General features: G+C 31.8%; 2 protein-coding genes across 2 annotated transcripts in view; both read right to left on the minus strand.

Moving 5' to 3' along the window:
- The window catches only part of LOC133172714 (thioredoxin-related transmembrane protein 2 homolog), a 284,179-nt gene that overhangs the window by 42,665 nt on the left and 225,367 nt on the right, over positions 1–16,147 (minus strand). The gene's annotated exons all lie outside the window — the stretch shown is intronic.
- On the minus strand, positions 10,204–14,614 carry LOC133206189 (neuronal acetylcholine receptor subunit beta-3-like). The gene is made up of 2 exons (XM_061342124.1): positions 14,535–14,614; positions 10,204–11,700 (listed from the first exon to the last, which is right to left on the minus strand). The coding sequence occupies exon 2, from the start codon at positions 11,690–11,692 to the stop codon at positions 10,562–10,564; it is 1,131 nt and encodes a 376-aa protein (XP_061198108.1). The 5' UTR covers positions 11,693–11,700; positions 14,535–14,614; the 3' UTR covers positions 10,204–10,561.

Raw genomic sequence — 16,147 nt, forward strand, 5'->3', positions numbered from 1 at the left:
TATAATTTCAATTCTTGGCAAGTGCCTATGCTCAAAGACTTTTTATCCCGTAAAGGTATGATTTCTCTAATAAACGATTACTCAATATTTAGTAAGAGGAGCGCGACAATTAAAAAAATCACTTTCTCAATTACCTTTTCGTGGTCCAAACTCTGCAGTTTTAAAGATTCACTTCTTTTATATCTGCCAAAAGTCTGGGAAGATGATGTTTCTTGGCAGAAATAAAAAAGAAAAGCAAGGAGAACAAATCTCATAGTACACATCTCCTAAACCTGAATCGAAACGATAATAAGAGCGCGAACACCGAAAAAATGGTGAATGCCTGACGAGTGCAGGGATTGAAATATATACAGTCTAACTGATTTTTATAAATGAGCCAGTTGTTTTCCTGAACTATTTTTGAACTACAGATAAAATGGACTATAATTTAGCAATTATATATAACTGCATTGAAAATTTAGGCATTTAGCATATTTTATTACTATGCTAATTTGTAAAATATCATGCATCCAGATTTGGTAGAAATGTTTCAACAATAAATTCGAATGATGTGTACAAAATTTTCTTAACATATCGTGATTTATTCGAATCGCGGAGCAAGTCAAAATTTAGTAATTTACAAACAATACACTAAATAATATTTGTAATCATATCCTAGTATGTAAAATGGCCCAAAAATGGAAAAAAATCCTAGATGTTCAAATTAAGAGTTGTTACATCGTTTCATAAGAGTCCTTACTGAAAAAGGCATAAAAGAACGTTACAGAGCAGTTAACGACACGATTTTGTGTTGTACCGTGAAAACTCCAGAATAAACTCGTAAAATGCTGAAGGAAGCAGGAAATATGTCAAAAGCGAGTCTTTTTTGTGTGTGTAAATGACACAGTCTGTATATGAATGATGTTGAGACTGCATCAGCCGATGAAGGTCTATGAGAAAATAGATAATCTATAGAAATCTGATCAAACGCTTAAAAATGTTAGTAAAGTCATGGAGAGAGATACATGTAGGCGCATCGCTGTTGTTGATCTTCTAAAGCGCAGTTTCTCGTTAAAAAAATTAAAACACTAACAACGAGATTATGCTTCTGTATCAAGTGTTAGCCAATAAACTTCAAATGATATATAGAAAAAGTGTATTGGGCAATTTGTGTATTTGTGTGTGTGTGTGTAGGGAGAGCACTCTTTAGAAATTCATGACGCTATGATTTTGACTTCGCAATGTTGATACATTTTTATTTAGTAAGTTATTGATCCATGTTTTTGTTAACATATGCATAGTTTTACATATATTTTTTGAGTATAAACTTTCATCAAAAAAAAGGAAGCGAAGACCAACTCAAATGGAAAAAATGTGATTTAGTATGAAAATATGATCATTTTTGCACTGTTTGGTGTGAATATCCTAATTCGTAGAAGAGCAATTTCTATCTTTTTGAGAATGTTGCAGATTGTACAGATTTTATATAAAGTATATATTAATGTTAACTGAAATATCAAAAAAAATTGTCATTATTGAGATTTAATTTTTAATTATCACTTTTTTTCTTATACAATTTTTTTTTTTTGGGGGGGGGGGGGGAGTGGCGGCAGCTACATATTATAGGACTTAACTAATATGATATTGATATAAAACAAAAATAACAAGAAATTAGTGTCAGCATTTCTCTAATTTTCAACTAAAAATAAGATTAAAAACTAGAAAACCGTCATTTCTTAAAAACAGACGGATAACATTTAATAATAATCTACAATAACATTGTGAATAAATGTGTTAACAAAGTGAAATGTACAAATTGAAAAATTATATAAATGGAAAACATCAGATGGATTTAAAAATTTTTAAATTAAAAAATCAGAATGGAAGAGTCATCCTGTGTTTATTTTCCATGGATAATAGCCCTTTTTCATACTCAAAAACATTACACTGTGCGTATTGATAGATTTAAACTTTGAATGTTTTGAAAACAATGCACAAAATGGCTTTCAAAGATGTGTCTACTTCAGAGCAATTTCATTCAAAATTTTAAAAGTTTGAGGACTTTATATATCATTTGATTTGTGGTCAAGCAGTTATTTCTTGAATGAAATGACAAAGAAGACCAGTTCTGGTTAAAGTGATAATTGATTAATAATAATTCAGCATATTGGTCTGAAAAGGGTAAGTTTAAAAGATTTCGAAAACTGGCCTGATACCATGGTCAGATATATAGTTAACAAGGGAAGAAGTGTTATGACCAAGAAACTTGAATTTTCGCCACATGGAATAAAGAGGAAGAAAAGAGTTAGAAAACTACAGCAAAATGAACATAATGATCAGTAATACTTAATAGGATAAATTGCACGTTATCTTTTACCAAATTCTAACCATTAGAATCCCTGGTATATCAGTATCACATGTACCGATGCAAGTAAAATTTACAACACCTATATATTTTAGTTTCCATCATGGCCCAAATTTGTTTTCGTCAAATATTTTCAATCAACCTTCAACTTAGTGCAAATAATTCAAGAAATTTAAAATGAGCACATAATCATATGTACATATATTTATTTTGTTGATGTGATAAGTTTCATACCATGTGATTTGTTAGAAATCATGCTTCTTAATTTTAAATTCAACATGTTTTGTAACCACAGTGGACACTTATCAACATTGTAGCGTCAAAATCATAGCGCCATGAGTTTCTCAGAAATACTCTCCCTACACATTTCACACACTAGGCTATAGCCCAATAATCAATCATTAAAATTTTCTCTATATATATCATTTGAAATTTATTTTCTGGTGCATCAAACTTGGTACCGTATATGATTTACATTTCTCACAATTGTTACAGAAGCATACTTTCGTTTGTCAGTGTTTTAATTTTTTTCTTCGTAACTGTGTTATCTCAAGATCAGCAACTGTGAAGCCGCTATCTCTTTGCATGATTTTAATAACTCTTTATAGTTTTTGATAAGATTTCTACAAATAATTTCATTCACTGCACAGAGTTGTCTTCCGCTACGCTCCCAACATCTCTTTCAAGGCTCATTGTACAAGATTATTGGACAAATTTTAAACGTTGAAAATTTTGAATAACATCGTAATAAATTAATGCAATTATCAATAAAAATTATATTTTATCATTTATTTTAAAGTTATCATTGCTTTTGAATGATTTTTTCTCGGTTATCAGGGAACTATTTTGCGGAGTAAAAATTAAAAACTTTAAAAAAAATTTTGGGGGTAATAAATTAAAAATTCCTTTTTACTGATAAACACATGATTAAAACCTATTTTTAGTATACTTTTCCCCATTTACAATTTTTCCAAGAATCTTGTATACCAAGCGTTGACAAAAGTGTATGCGAGAGCGTAGCGGGAACGACAACTTTGGATAGAGAATGCAGATAATCCGTTTCCTCACAGATCGTCTGATAGAGAGATAGAGAGAATTTGTCATTCTTTACGGCCTGTGCCATTTTATGCCTTTTTCAATGAGGATTTTTTATGAAACGATTTTACAACTCTTAATTTGAACGCCTGGGATTTTTTTGTGTCATTTTACATAGGATATGATTACAGATATTATATAGTGTATTGTTTTTAAATTACTGAATTTTCTTAATTTTGACATGCTCCACGATCCGATTTTTGCAGCTTTTATTTTATTCTGAATAAGTTTGAAATAAATTACGATATTTTGGAAAAAAAAATCAATACACATCATTTGAATTTTTTGTTATAATATTTCTATCAGAGTTTGAATATAACGTTAAGAAAAAAAAAGTCACGATATAAATTTGCAAACTCCCTGAAGAACTCTCGTATTCATTTATAACAAGAGGCCCATGGGCCACATCGCTCACCTGAACACATTGGCTAGGAAAAAGCATAAATCAGTTCAGTGATGAAAAGTTTACGGGGGGGGGGGGGGCTTGAATTTTAAACTACCTGAGGGTGATTGCATATCAGCATAAAAAATGGCAATGCTGCTCTTGAGAAGAAGATTTTTCAAAGATTTGTTCCTGTAAATTCCTTTGTAAAACTTTGATCTTCCATTTTGGCCCCACCCTACCCCTAGGGATCATGATTTGAACAAACTTGAGTCTACATCACATGAGAATGCTTCCATTTCAATATGACTAAACAAGGCTTTGCTGTTCTTGAGAAGAAGATTGATTTTTAAAGATTTTTTCCTATATATTCCCTATGTAAAACTTTGATCCCCTATTGTAACCCCATCCTACCCCGGAGGTCATCATTTGAACAAACTTGAATCTACACTACTTGAGGATGCTTCCATATCATTATGAGTAATCATGGCTTTGCTGTTCTTGAGAAGAAGATTTTTAAAGTTTTTTCCTATATATTTCTATGTAAAACTTTGATCCCCCATTGTGGCCCCACTCTACCCCCCCCCCCCCAGGGATCATCATCTAAACATAAAAATATTAAGCAATTGTTTGTCGAGATTTATCGATTAATGCTTACATGTATAATGTCGATGACTACTGAAATTTCCGTATTCAATATAGAGGTTAAAATTACATTTACCCGTACATAGCTGACAGTAGTAGTGATTTTTAAAAAACAAACAAACGATCTTGCTGTCAAAGAAACCGACATTTTAATAGGACGTATTAAGTGAGTGTAATCTGTACAATGTTATAGAAGAATTAATGTCCATGAAAATTGTTCATATAAGTAGATCTTTAGTGCTAATATTTACTTTTCATGCATGTTGATTTTTTTCCTGGCGTATAATGGGAAAAGTTTAAACAATTGTTAAAAGAACGATGGTATCTATTTATAGACACACTGAGTGCGGACGTCAGAGACAACACCTGTGGGGATTCTTAATGATGGGAGTTTGGTAAACACACTATATCGCTAAATTTTTCTTCGTCATACAACCTTGTTAAATCTTCTTATGTACGAACAATCATTTTCAAATATACAATAGACCACTTTTACTCAATTTAAATTGATCAATTCGATAGGAAAACATTCATAAATTCACTCACATGTACGAGAGGTGATCAAAATGTTCGCGAAATATCTATATATTTACATAACCACAATTCAGATCAGAATGAAATTTGGCATACGCATAGTCATAAACATGTTACATAAATAGCATATGTCAAGTAATATTTTGTTAAATGTTTATGACGTCACGATGTGAAAATCACGTCAGTATGTTGATGACTTGTTACAAAAAGTGGTTGAATGGACCATTGATCAAAGTGGTGGTCAAAAAGTTCACGATCTATCTCTGTATTTACATAACCACAATTCAGATCAGAATGAAATTTGGCATACGTATAGTCCTAAACATGTTCCATAAATAGCATATGTCACGTAATATTTTGTTCCATGTTTATGTCAAAGTGCGGGTATAAAAATAGTTGAATATCTTAAGAATGAAATAATTTTCAATCCCCTAAAATTTCGGTTACTTTAGATTGTTAACAGATCAGATATGAAAAAGAGAAAGCGCCCATACGTGATCCAAATTGGATACACGACGCAAGTCAAAAAAGTCGGTTTATCATAGACACCATGCTCATCCTGGGAAAGAATATCTTTTAATTCACCCTTCCTATTGCCGAGATTTGGCAGTTCGTGACAAATGGATCATTCTTCTTGTAAAAAAAAAAATAACCTGCATGGTAAGAAATTTAAGACCCAGGAAAATCTTTAGGTTGCTGTGAACAGTACACTTCCGTGCAGGTCACGTGATTGCCTGGGGCACTTGATTCGTGCATGAGCAGAGCGGTGGCAAAAGTGTATTAAAACCGGAGGGGCTTACTTAAAAAAAGGATAAATACTGACACCCAATTTGATTTCTTTTATGAAAGTTTTTCAATTAGTTTGCGAAGTTTTTATCGCCCCTTGCATTTTGTCTATTAATATTTTCAAGATTCTGAGTAAATTCTTTCCAATTAATAAATCTGCTTGGATTTTTCTTAGCATACTCAGTATTCTAATCGATGATACATGAAAACATGTCTAGAAAATTTTTTTTTTTTACTTGTAACTTGTAACAAAAACGAAGTTTTTTTATAGTCATCATTTTAGAGACTTTGAAGATTGCCGTAGTACATCGCTGAAGTTAGAGACTTTGGATTCAGATTTGCTTCCAACCGAAGCCGTGAAGTTCGAAGTAACTAGGATGTCCACAAGGGGTCTTTGTTTTCAATGAGAGTTTATGATAATATGTCTGAGTTATTCCAAGCATAATTTTCGAAAAAAGAGATTTAATTAGAAAGATCATTGGAATGACTTGGAGAAAGGTAGTGGGTAGTGTAGGAAAATATTTTTGTCAACAATGTCACCTGACAAGAAGATAAAAATCTACCAAAAAAAATTCTCCCTTTATCAGAGAAAATAGAAAATAGACATTTTGCTTTTGCTTAGAAAACACTTTTGGGCATAAGCCCATTAGAAGTACATCATAAATGAAATGATGGAGATTAGGAACAGTAAAAAAGTCATTTAAAGCTTTAGTACTTTTAAATCATATCTTCATAATAAATAACAAAAGACGTCACTGTTTATATTTATTTATAATGTGTATTAATAACTTTTTTCAGAAAAACTAGGAACACAGGCGATTTTGTACATTAATGATGAACCTGTCAACGGATTTGTGATCATGCACCAGCAAACACGCATAGACGCATATATAATCGCAACAACAGCAAAGAATCCCAGAAATCTAGACGATAAAATCAAAGCTGCCTTGTTAGGTCTTAACCTGGATTCTTAGAACTTCACAAAGAAATCAACAAACTATGGTAATCTATTGATAAAAATGAAGTTAAGGTCAAAGGAAAGGTCAAGGTCAAAAAATGTTGATGCAGTTGAAAAGGTTACATCAGTATGTATTAGCATATGAAGTTTGATAAAAATATTATGAATGGTTTCTTTAAAACTGAGTTAAACACAAATTGAGAAAAGTGAGGTAAAGGTCAAAGGAAAGGTCAAGGTGAAAAATATTGATGCAGTTAAATAGCTTACGCCAGTATGTATCATATGAAGTTTGACACTAATTTAAGAAAAGTGAGGTCAAGGTTAAAGGAAAGGTCAAGGTCAAAAATTGTTGATGCAGTTGAAAAGGTTACATCAGTATGTATCAGCAAATGAAGTTTGACACTAATTTAAGAAAAGTGAGGTCAAGGTCAAAGGAAAGGTCAAGGTCAAAAAATGTTGATGCAGTTGAATAGCTCTCACCAGTATGTATCAGCATATGAAGTTTTATAACACTATCTTGAATGGTATCTTTAAAACTGAGCTAAATACTTATTCAAGAAAAGTGAGGTCAAGGTCAAAGGAAAGGTCAAGGTAAAAAATATTGATGCAGTTGAATAGCTCTCATCAGTATGTATCAGCATATGAAGTTTGTTTAAAATATCTTGAATGGTTTCATTAAAACTGAGCTAAACACTAATTTAAGAAAAGTGAGGTCAAGGTCAAAAGAAAGGTCAAGGTCAAAAAATGTTGATGCAATTGAATAGCGTACATCAGTATGTATCAACATATGAAGTTTGATTACACTATCTTGAATGGTATCTTTAAAACTGAGCTAAACACTAATTTAAGAAAAGTGAGGTCAAGGTCAAAGGAAAGGTCAAGGTCAAAAAATGTTGATGCAGTTGCATAGCTCTCATCAATATCTATCAGCATATGAAGTTTGATAAAAACATCTTGGATTGTTTCTTTGAACAGAGGTAAACGCAAAGTGTGACGGACGGACAGACGAAAGGACAGAAGGACGGAAGACGGACATGACAAACACTATATGCTCCGGCCATATTCATGGCGGGGCATAAAAACAGCTATTTGCTATTCCATATTTGCTTAAATGCAAACTATATAATGCAAATTGATGAATACATGTACAGAAAAAAATGTTTTAATTTTCCAGTATGGTTCTTTCAAATGAATATAAAGTGGCCTACGTTTAAACGTTACAGATACATACATGTACGTACATATTAGGTTATTTAACTTGAAATATCTTGCGAACGACATGGTAGTTTTCTTAAACTTATTATCATATCTTACTTCGTGTGGCGACTGTCACAAAGCATAGGCGTGTCCGGTTTTTTAGCTCTACTGGTCAGAGACAAGAGGAGCTTATGTGATGGTAAGGTGTCCGTCGTCCGTCCGTCTGTCTGTCTAGCTGTTTGTCTGTAAACAATTTTTCAAAATGCTACTCCTCCTATACAGTTTAGCCCGATTTCAATATAACTTGGTGCACAAGTAGACTACACTTAGATAAACATAATTCTGTATATCGGTTTTTGATTTTATTGAAAGGTTTTACCATGGTTGCTAAAAAAAGAATTTTCAAATAAATTCTTTTAAAATGCTACTTCTCCTACAATTTTAGTCCGATTTCAATGTACACAAGTAGAATACATTAAGATACATAATTCTGTTTTTCGGTTTCTGATTTCATTAAACGGTGTTGCCATGATTGCTAAAAATAGGAATTTCTGTGAAATTCTTTCAAAACGCTACAGTTTTAGTCAGATTTCAGTATAACTTGGTACGTAAGTAGACTATACTAACATACATAATTCTAAATCTCTTTTTTTAATTTTATTTTATTGAACAGTGTTCCGTGTTTACTAAAAACAGAATTTTTAAAATGAAATTCTTTTAAAATTAGAATTTAGTTAAAGATAATTTGCAAGTTATCATATTTAGTATTACTGATCATTCAGGTCATTTTGCTGTAGTTTTCCAAATCTTTTCTTCCTCTTTATTCCATGTGGCGAAAATTAAAGTTTCGTGTTCAGCATACTTCTACCCTCGATAGCTATATATCTGACCATGGTACCAGACCAAAGTCTGAAATCTTCCAAACTTACCCTTTTCAAAACATTATGCTGGATTATTAATTATTAATATAAGTGACTGTTTGGTCACAAATCAAATGTTGTATATAGCCCTCAAACTTGTAGAATTTTGATTGCATTTGCTCTGAAGGAGACACATCTTGGGAAGCAATTTTTGTGCATTGTTTTAAGGACAGTTCAAAGTTTAAATCTATCAATGCACTCAGTGCAATTTTTTGTCTAAAAAAGCTCATAATTTCTAAAGAAGCCTCCAGAGTGTTTCAATCTCTGGAAATAAAAAAAGGATAATTCTTCTATTCGGATCTTTTAATCTAAACATTTTTAAATGCATCTGATATTTTCAATTTATATATACATGTATGTTTTTCAGTTTGTATATATCACTTACTATAGTTGACATATGAATGCAGATTCTAATTGTAGATTACCATGGAATGTTATCCGCCTGTTTCAAGAAATGACGTTTTCAAAATTTTAATTCTTATTTTTAGTTGAAAATCAAAGACGATGAAAGTAATTTCTTGTTATTTTTGTTTTATGTCAATCCTATATTAGTTACTCTTGTCTATAATATTAAGCTTTTGAAAAACAATTATGTAGGAAAAATCAATTTGTATGAAATATGGAGATGACGTACAGTATTCAAACTCAAATTGAAAAGTCCATTCAAACAATACAGATCAGGAGCAGAGCAAACACGGACCTCTAAAACATAAGAGGTGGAGTCAGGTGCCATGGACGAGTGAGCATAAAAATCCACACTTTTTTGATACTATGAGAGAACTTTTAGTATCAGAGAGTGATTTTTTTTTTTATAAAAGGCTAGTTTTAAGTTAAATTCTGGATTTTTCAATTGTAATACTTCGTGAATGTGTCATAGAAAACTATTTTATATAATTTATATAAAAGAGTCGAAGAACCTTTGGGGTACGAAACGCGGGGGGGGGGGGGGGGGGCTGACCCCAAGCACCTGTGGCTACTTCATGTGATTCGGAGTTAGATACCTTGTGTTATTATTATACTATGGACTAAAAAAATTATTACGGAAACAAGTGCATGTGGGTTGAGCATTTGATGGGTGGCCGTGATCCGCGAAGTACTGATATACACAAACTTGGAAGATATTCAGTGGGAGAAAAACGTTCCACAACTCGTGCAAGTTATGAGACCTATATACTTAAGCTAAAGCATGTGCCAATTTCTTCCATATGCATATTTGGCTTTGATTAATCGCTTCCAAAAAGAAGTTTAAACACAACAGGAAAATGGTACTCTCTCTCTCTCTCTCTCTTTCTCTCTTTAACAGCTTGCTAACAACAATAAAGTAAGAAATATATATATCGATATATAGTGACTATAATTAAATATTGATAATACAATTAAAGTTTTTAACAGGCACAAACGGTGCAAAACCGATGTAGGAAAAAAGTAACGGTAACAAAACAAAATATACCTTCACCATACAAAAAAGCATACCTACATAGGAACCATGAAATTTATACAGGATAACAACAGCAGCATAAAGCACAGTACATAAGTCACATTCAGTCAGTTTTCTGATTAACACGCTTAGGCTTTATAGATCAAAACTATGTTGTTACAATATACAATGAAATAAAAGAGATTTTGTTGATGTCTTACTCAAATAGCATGTAGTCTTTTCCTGAAAAAAATTAAACAACCACAAAAAAAATGTTTAATTGTTACGGATCCTGATTCAACCTTGCCAAGAATATAATATTGGAAAACAGGATTACAAGGATCGTAAAAGCAAAGAATCCCTTTTCTAAATCGCATCCCAAATCTTTGTATTTAGCCCAGATCAACAATCTCGGAAAGAACCCGCGTGAGAGTTCCTTGTAACTTCGATTACGTAAATTGTAGTTAACGTGACTGATGATCACAAATATCTGCACCATACAGGCAATGGACAGATCCATGACCATCTTCATGGCTAAAATAGAAAGGGTGGGTCCTGAAGATTCAGGGATTTGCTGAGTGACTATGGTCAGATATACAGCTATTGCCAGAAGAACAGTCACAGAGTAACTGGAACGTTCACCGCAATCCCATGGCAACATGAACACAAACAGCTGGAGAATTTCCATGAAAAGGATCGGCAAAATCAGAAAAAGTACAAAAAATGCCGCGCGACGCTTGATGATAAACTCTATTCTAGCCAATGGAATAGGTGAGGTTCCCTCCTTCTTAATACTACTCACACTGATCCTTGTGTCTTTCACTTTCCAAAAGTTGTTTATTTCAAAATGATCCATGTTAACTTTGCTCCTGTTTGGTGTAAAGACAATTTCTTCGTTGAAGAAACCCCATGCAGCTACATCGATAGAACAGGTTTGTGTGTCGTACGGGAAGAACGAAAAATCGGCATTGCAGTCAGAGGTAAATATGTCCATTTTCATCATCAGTGCTAATCCGCTTTTGTCAAACATGACTGAGTTTTGAAACATTTGCTCTAATTCATATCGACTGTGTGGATTCATCTGAAGAATACGCGGCGTCCAGACTTCGGTATCCAGGAAATACATGTTAATATCATGATCATCATTATTTAACGAAGACTCCCATTTTTTAGCGATCCTCCCGTCTAACCAAGACAGCTCCAGAATTCCGCTTAGTGTGAATTTTCCGTCCTTATCGTCATAGTTAATTAATCTAAAGGCAGTGAACTTCAGGTTTACAGTTATCGGATTATCGTCTGGACGTAACTCCTTTGAATAATCTGTAAGGATATCTTTTCGAAGACCATGTCTTGATGATGAGGTTAGGGCACACATTGCTGTTATAGCAATGACAATATTCACCAGAAAATTCATGTCGGTATCTGGAACAGAAATATAGATTACACAGTTTGTCGCAAGATGAGCAAAGAAACTATGATAAAATTGATACAGTCAAACCTTTCTATTAATGTTAAACACTTGGAAGAATCATAGGTATTTGTGTCAATAACTCATATGCGTAAAATCGAAGATTTTAGCACAGTACATTTTCAGTATCTTTCATGATAATGAACAAAACGAATGTATTGAATTTGACCTTTTTCACATAAAATTTTATTGCAGTTATTTCATGTTTAAGCACTGGAAAGTAGTCGTGGAAAAGCAGACAGGTTGCAGAAATAAAATCGCGGAAAAGCAGGACGGCCAAATTTACATCCCTAGGAACGATAATTTTATCAACCTAGGAAATTAAATCTTATGCATGTATAAACACCAATATGTACGTCCCCACGAACTAGTAAAATGTAGATTACCCATGAACATTGACCCCCCCCCCCCACACACACACACACAAATTAAACTGATTCCACAGTAAATGATATTGATATCGTTTCACAGGAAAGAGATGCTAAAGAGCATTTGCAAAAATGCTATTTCTAAACATCAAATGAAACCAATTTTTACTTCAGTGACAGATTTCAAATATAACCAAAACTTATTACAACAAATTTACTGAAGTTGATTTAAAACAAATAGTATGTCAACATAATTAAAGGATTTGGCCTATTTGAATACGAGGCTGACGAGTTTTAACGCTTCTTTGGTTTAACGCTTCTTTGGGACACCGTCCTTGCTTTTTTTCGAAATAAGACTTTATCACATTAGGAAATACTGTTTATACAAACATTATCAGAAAAAAAAATTAAATTCAGAAAATATCAAAATTTCAAGTTTTTGATTAAAACTCTATATTTTTGTATACCTGATATTTTTTGTTTTAAATATTGGGATTTTTTATATCTTCTTCATTGCACGTTATTTAAATATGTAGAATTCAACAAATTTCTAAAATATATTAGAAAAATAATTTGTATAAAAAAAAATCTTAGAAGGACCCGTGCTGGAAATCAATCGGAAATCAAACGCTTATCGAGACCGAAACTATATTGATAGAATTTTAATCTGCAGTACTTAAAAATAATATAGGATTTTTCAATGGAAAGCAAATCGTACACTTTTTGAAAGATGAATCCATGCTTCAATTTTCTTGACAAACATTTTAAGTAAAAACAGTAGTCAATTCGATCAAACCTAATAGATAAAAATATTAACTTTTTCAAATTGTTTTGACAAAAAAAAAAAATGAAATCCAAGTTTTAAAACCCTTACAAATTGAATAATTCCTACCTTTAAATGGACCGTTTTAAGAATTCTTTAATGTTTCAAGTACCATATGTAGAATTTTTATTAATATTACATTTTTTTCTATTGAAAAAAAATATTTATAATTCTTGCTAGTTGACATACATGTATTCTTTTCTTACAAGCACAAATAACATTGTGATATTTTGACTTAGGAAGCATCGCTTTATTATGTTTTCTTATATGAATTATTAGGTATGACACTAAATATTATTTTCATATACATCTCATATTTTTATTTTATGTTGTGGTAATAAATTATTACTCTTCCTATTCTCTGTGTTAAAATTTCTTCATATCATGGTCTGACATAAAAAAAGTAAGCAGCGCTTCATACCTCATACTATTTTTCATTTGAATCTAATGCTGTAGCTCATGATGAAAATCAATGTTGAGAAGTTTAATACTTTGTTAATCAAAATAAAACCATGGTAAATCTGGCTCTTGTACTATTGTATCAAATACTTCAATTTGGAACAGATTCAGGCCCGTAGCAACGGTTTCAAAAGTGTGGGGGGGGGGGGGGGGCAACTTCCCAAAAAATCTTACCAAAAAGTGAGGGAGTCAACTTCCCAGAATAACCTTACAAGCAAAAGAAAACTTATTAACAGTCCATATGCTGGAATTTGTCAGTGCCGGACCTCACAGCAACAACAAAAAAATGTATAGGCACTGCCCCCCCCCCCCCCCCCGCGTTCTACGGACTTGAGATTTATTTACTGTTAATGGATGTAATCCCACTTTATTTTTCTCAAATCTACATCTAGACAGTACTTTTTTATCGAATTTCGAATTTCCCTTGACAAACATTCCCATTTATATTCAGCAGGCATATGAGTACATATATTTCGTTTATGTTTGTTTTCATTGATGGACCGTGTGTTACATGTATACGCCTAGTGAGCTCCAGTGAAGATCTTTAAATAACCCCTTATTTTTGACATTTCATTATAACTGATCATTATTCAACATGGACTGGTATGAAACTTTAATTTATGAGAACTTTTATTTCTAAAAAGAATTAAGACTTCTCTAACTAATATGGTTCTATAAGTCTGGTTAAAATTAGTCCGGCGTTCTTGCAAGTTTAGAGCAGCTGTAGAGACAGAAAATATTAATCAGAAAAGCTCATCTTAGATTTCAATAAGAAAACAATAGGCTTTCAAATCATAATGTCTTCATCAAAGCACACACAGGGGAAAATGAAATCGTTTACTTGAATAATTTGTCTTTTTTTTCTGATCGAGTAACATAAACACTGATAAAGAATAGTCGTGTAGTCATGTAATAAACAGCCAAGCAGTTGGAATATATCATCTAATTTAATTAAAATAATTAACGTTGCACATTTTGTTTGATATTCAATGAATCAGGTCTATAAGAACACAGTAAATTAAAACATGCAAAAGTAGGTTTAACAGCGGGAACAAATATTGAGTAAATAATAAGGGATTTTTTTTAAATAGCATATGTTTGATATAAGTATTTAATAAAAGCAGGCTTAGATTCTTACCTTTCTAAAACGTGCTTTGTCTTTCTTAATCTCTATAAACTCCGTCCATTGGATTTGAAAACCTTGAACCAATTGTTCTTTATAGTCATGAGTAAAATATCTGGTGAATACTATTCGAACGTTTGTTTACAGCCTCAAGCAAGTTATAAAGCCATTGGTCGTTTGTTGTACAAAATACTGTTGATCTCAATTTCATTCATATACTAGAGGAGCAGTTCAGTTACAAGGAGATATTTGGATAGACAACATCAAACCCACCCTCACTTCCACTTCTTCGCCAATTGATATACATGTAAATATCATGAATTGTAGTATGGGAAAGCAGTGTAAAGATTTACATCTTTCATGCTTTACAATATTGCTGTATTTATGCATTCTGAGTAATTTTCAATTAATTCAATTTCAAAAAAAAAAAAAAAAAAATTAAGATTTTCTGGATCTGTGACTTTAAGGACGTATTTTGTTCCCTAATTATCTACAGAAATGACAATCGCAACAATCGGAATTCTGAGTAAGGAATTTTCGTTGTTATTGTGTAAAAGCCCAGCTAACGACGCATAGCGCAAAATTCATGCTCAAAGTTCAATACTCGTTGATTAAAAGTAAATATATAAATGTATAAACAAAATTATTAGTGTGGACCAAGTGAGTGAAAGATCGGGAATCCGGGGACATCGGAAGAATGAACTATATCTGTGTTGGTACTTCTTCGGCATACTTTGTTTATTTGTGACTAATATACATCTAACTGAAAATTTACTTACTCCTTCCACAGAAAATTTTGCATTAATGTCACATTTTTTATCGGGATAAATGTTTGTATATGTAATTATATTTTCCTACTGCTATTTTCGTTTTATTTCATCAACATTTATTCAAGCCCATTTTAACATATTCATGATTAATTTTCAAATCAAAATTCAATATTTCATTTAAGGAGGAATACATGCACTGCACCAAAAGTTAATTTAATGAATTTTTAAAATATCATCTTTTGAAATAAAATTTCATCATTGAAAAACCGATATTGAATCATTTTAAAGATTTTTTTTTAAGACCGATGTTTGATATCTTATTTTATTTCGTATTTTTCAGAGAAAATTGTTTTGGTTTAAGTTAGACACTTTAGAGTTGTGAAAAACTGCTTTTAATGAATGCACAGTATGAATAAATAATTAAAATGCCAAGAAAATTCGCATATACATTTTTAATTTTTTAATAAAAAATATTCGTAACATTTTTTTTTAATTTGTACAAATATATTTATAAATTTATATCTAAAATTTTCAAGTACGTGTAATATATCACATTTTAAAAAGTTACAATGAATTTGCGAACCTACCCCCCCCCCCATTTTCCCCATCTACACAAAAATAATTATTGCTATATTTTTATCGATTTCAAATCTGTTCTTCTTCAGGGCGTTTTAACTTTAAATGCATAAATGTTTTAAAACATGAAATAATTAATGCATTTTTATTATCTATTTTCTCCATTTCCATTTGTACATGCACATGCATACATTTACACAGTACAGTGTTTATAAATTGATTTAGTTCATACAAGAACTTAATAATTTACAACAAATATTGGATTTAATTACGCAAACAAAT

Source organism: Saccostrea echinata, unplaced genomic scaffold, assembly GCF_033153115.1.
Source record: "Saccostrea echinata isolate AGI-Se365-2 ecotype Australia unplaced genomic scaffold, CSIRO_AGI_Sech_v1 ptg000054l, whole genome shotgun sequence".
Taxonomy (NCBI): domain Eukaryota; kingdom Metazoa; phylum Mollusca; class Bivalvia; order Ostreida; family Ostreidae; genus Saccostrea; species Saccostrea echinata.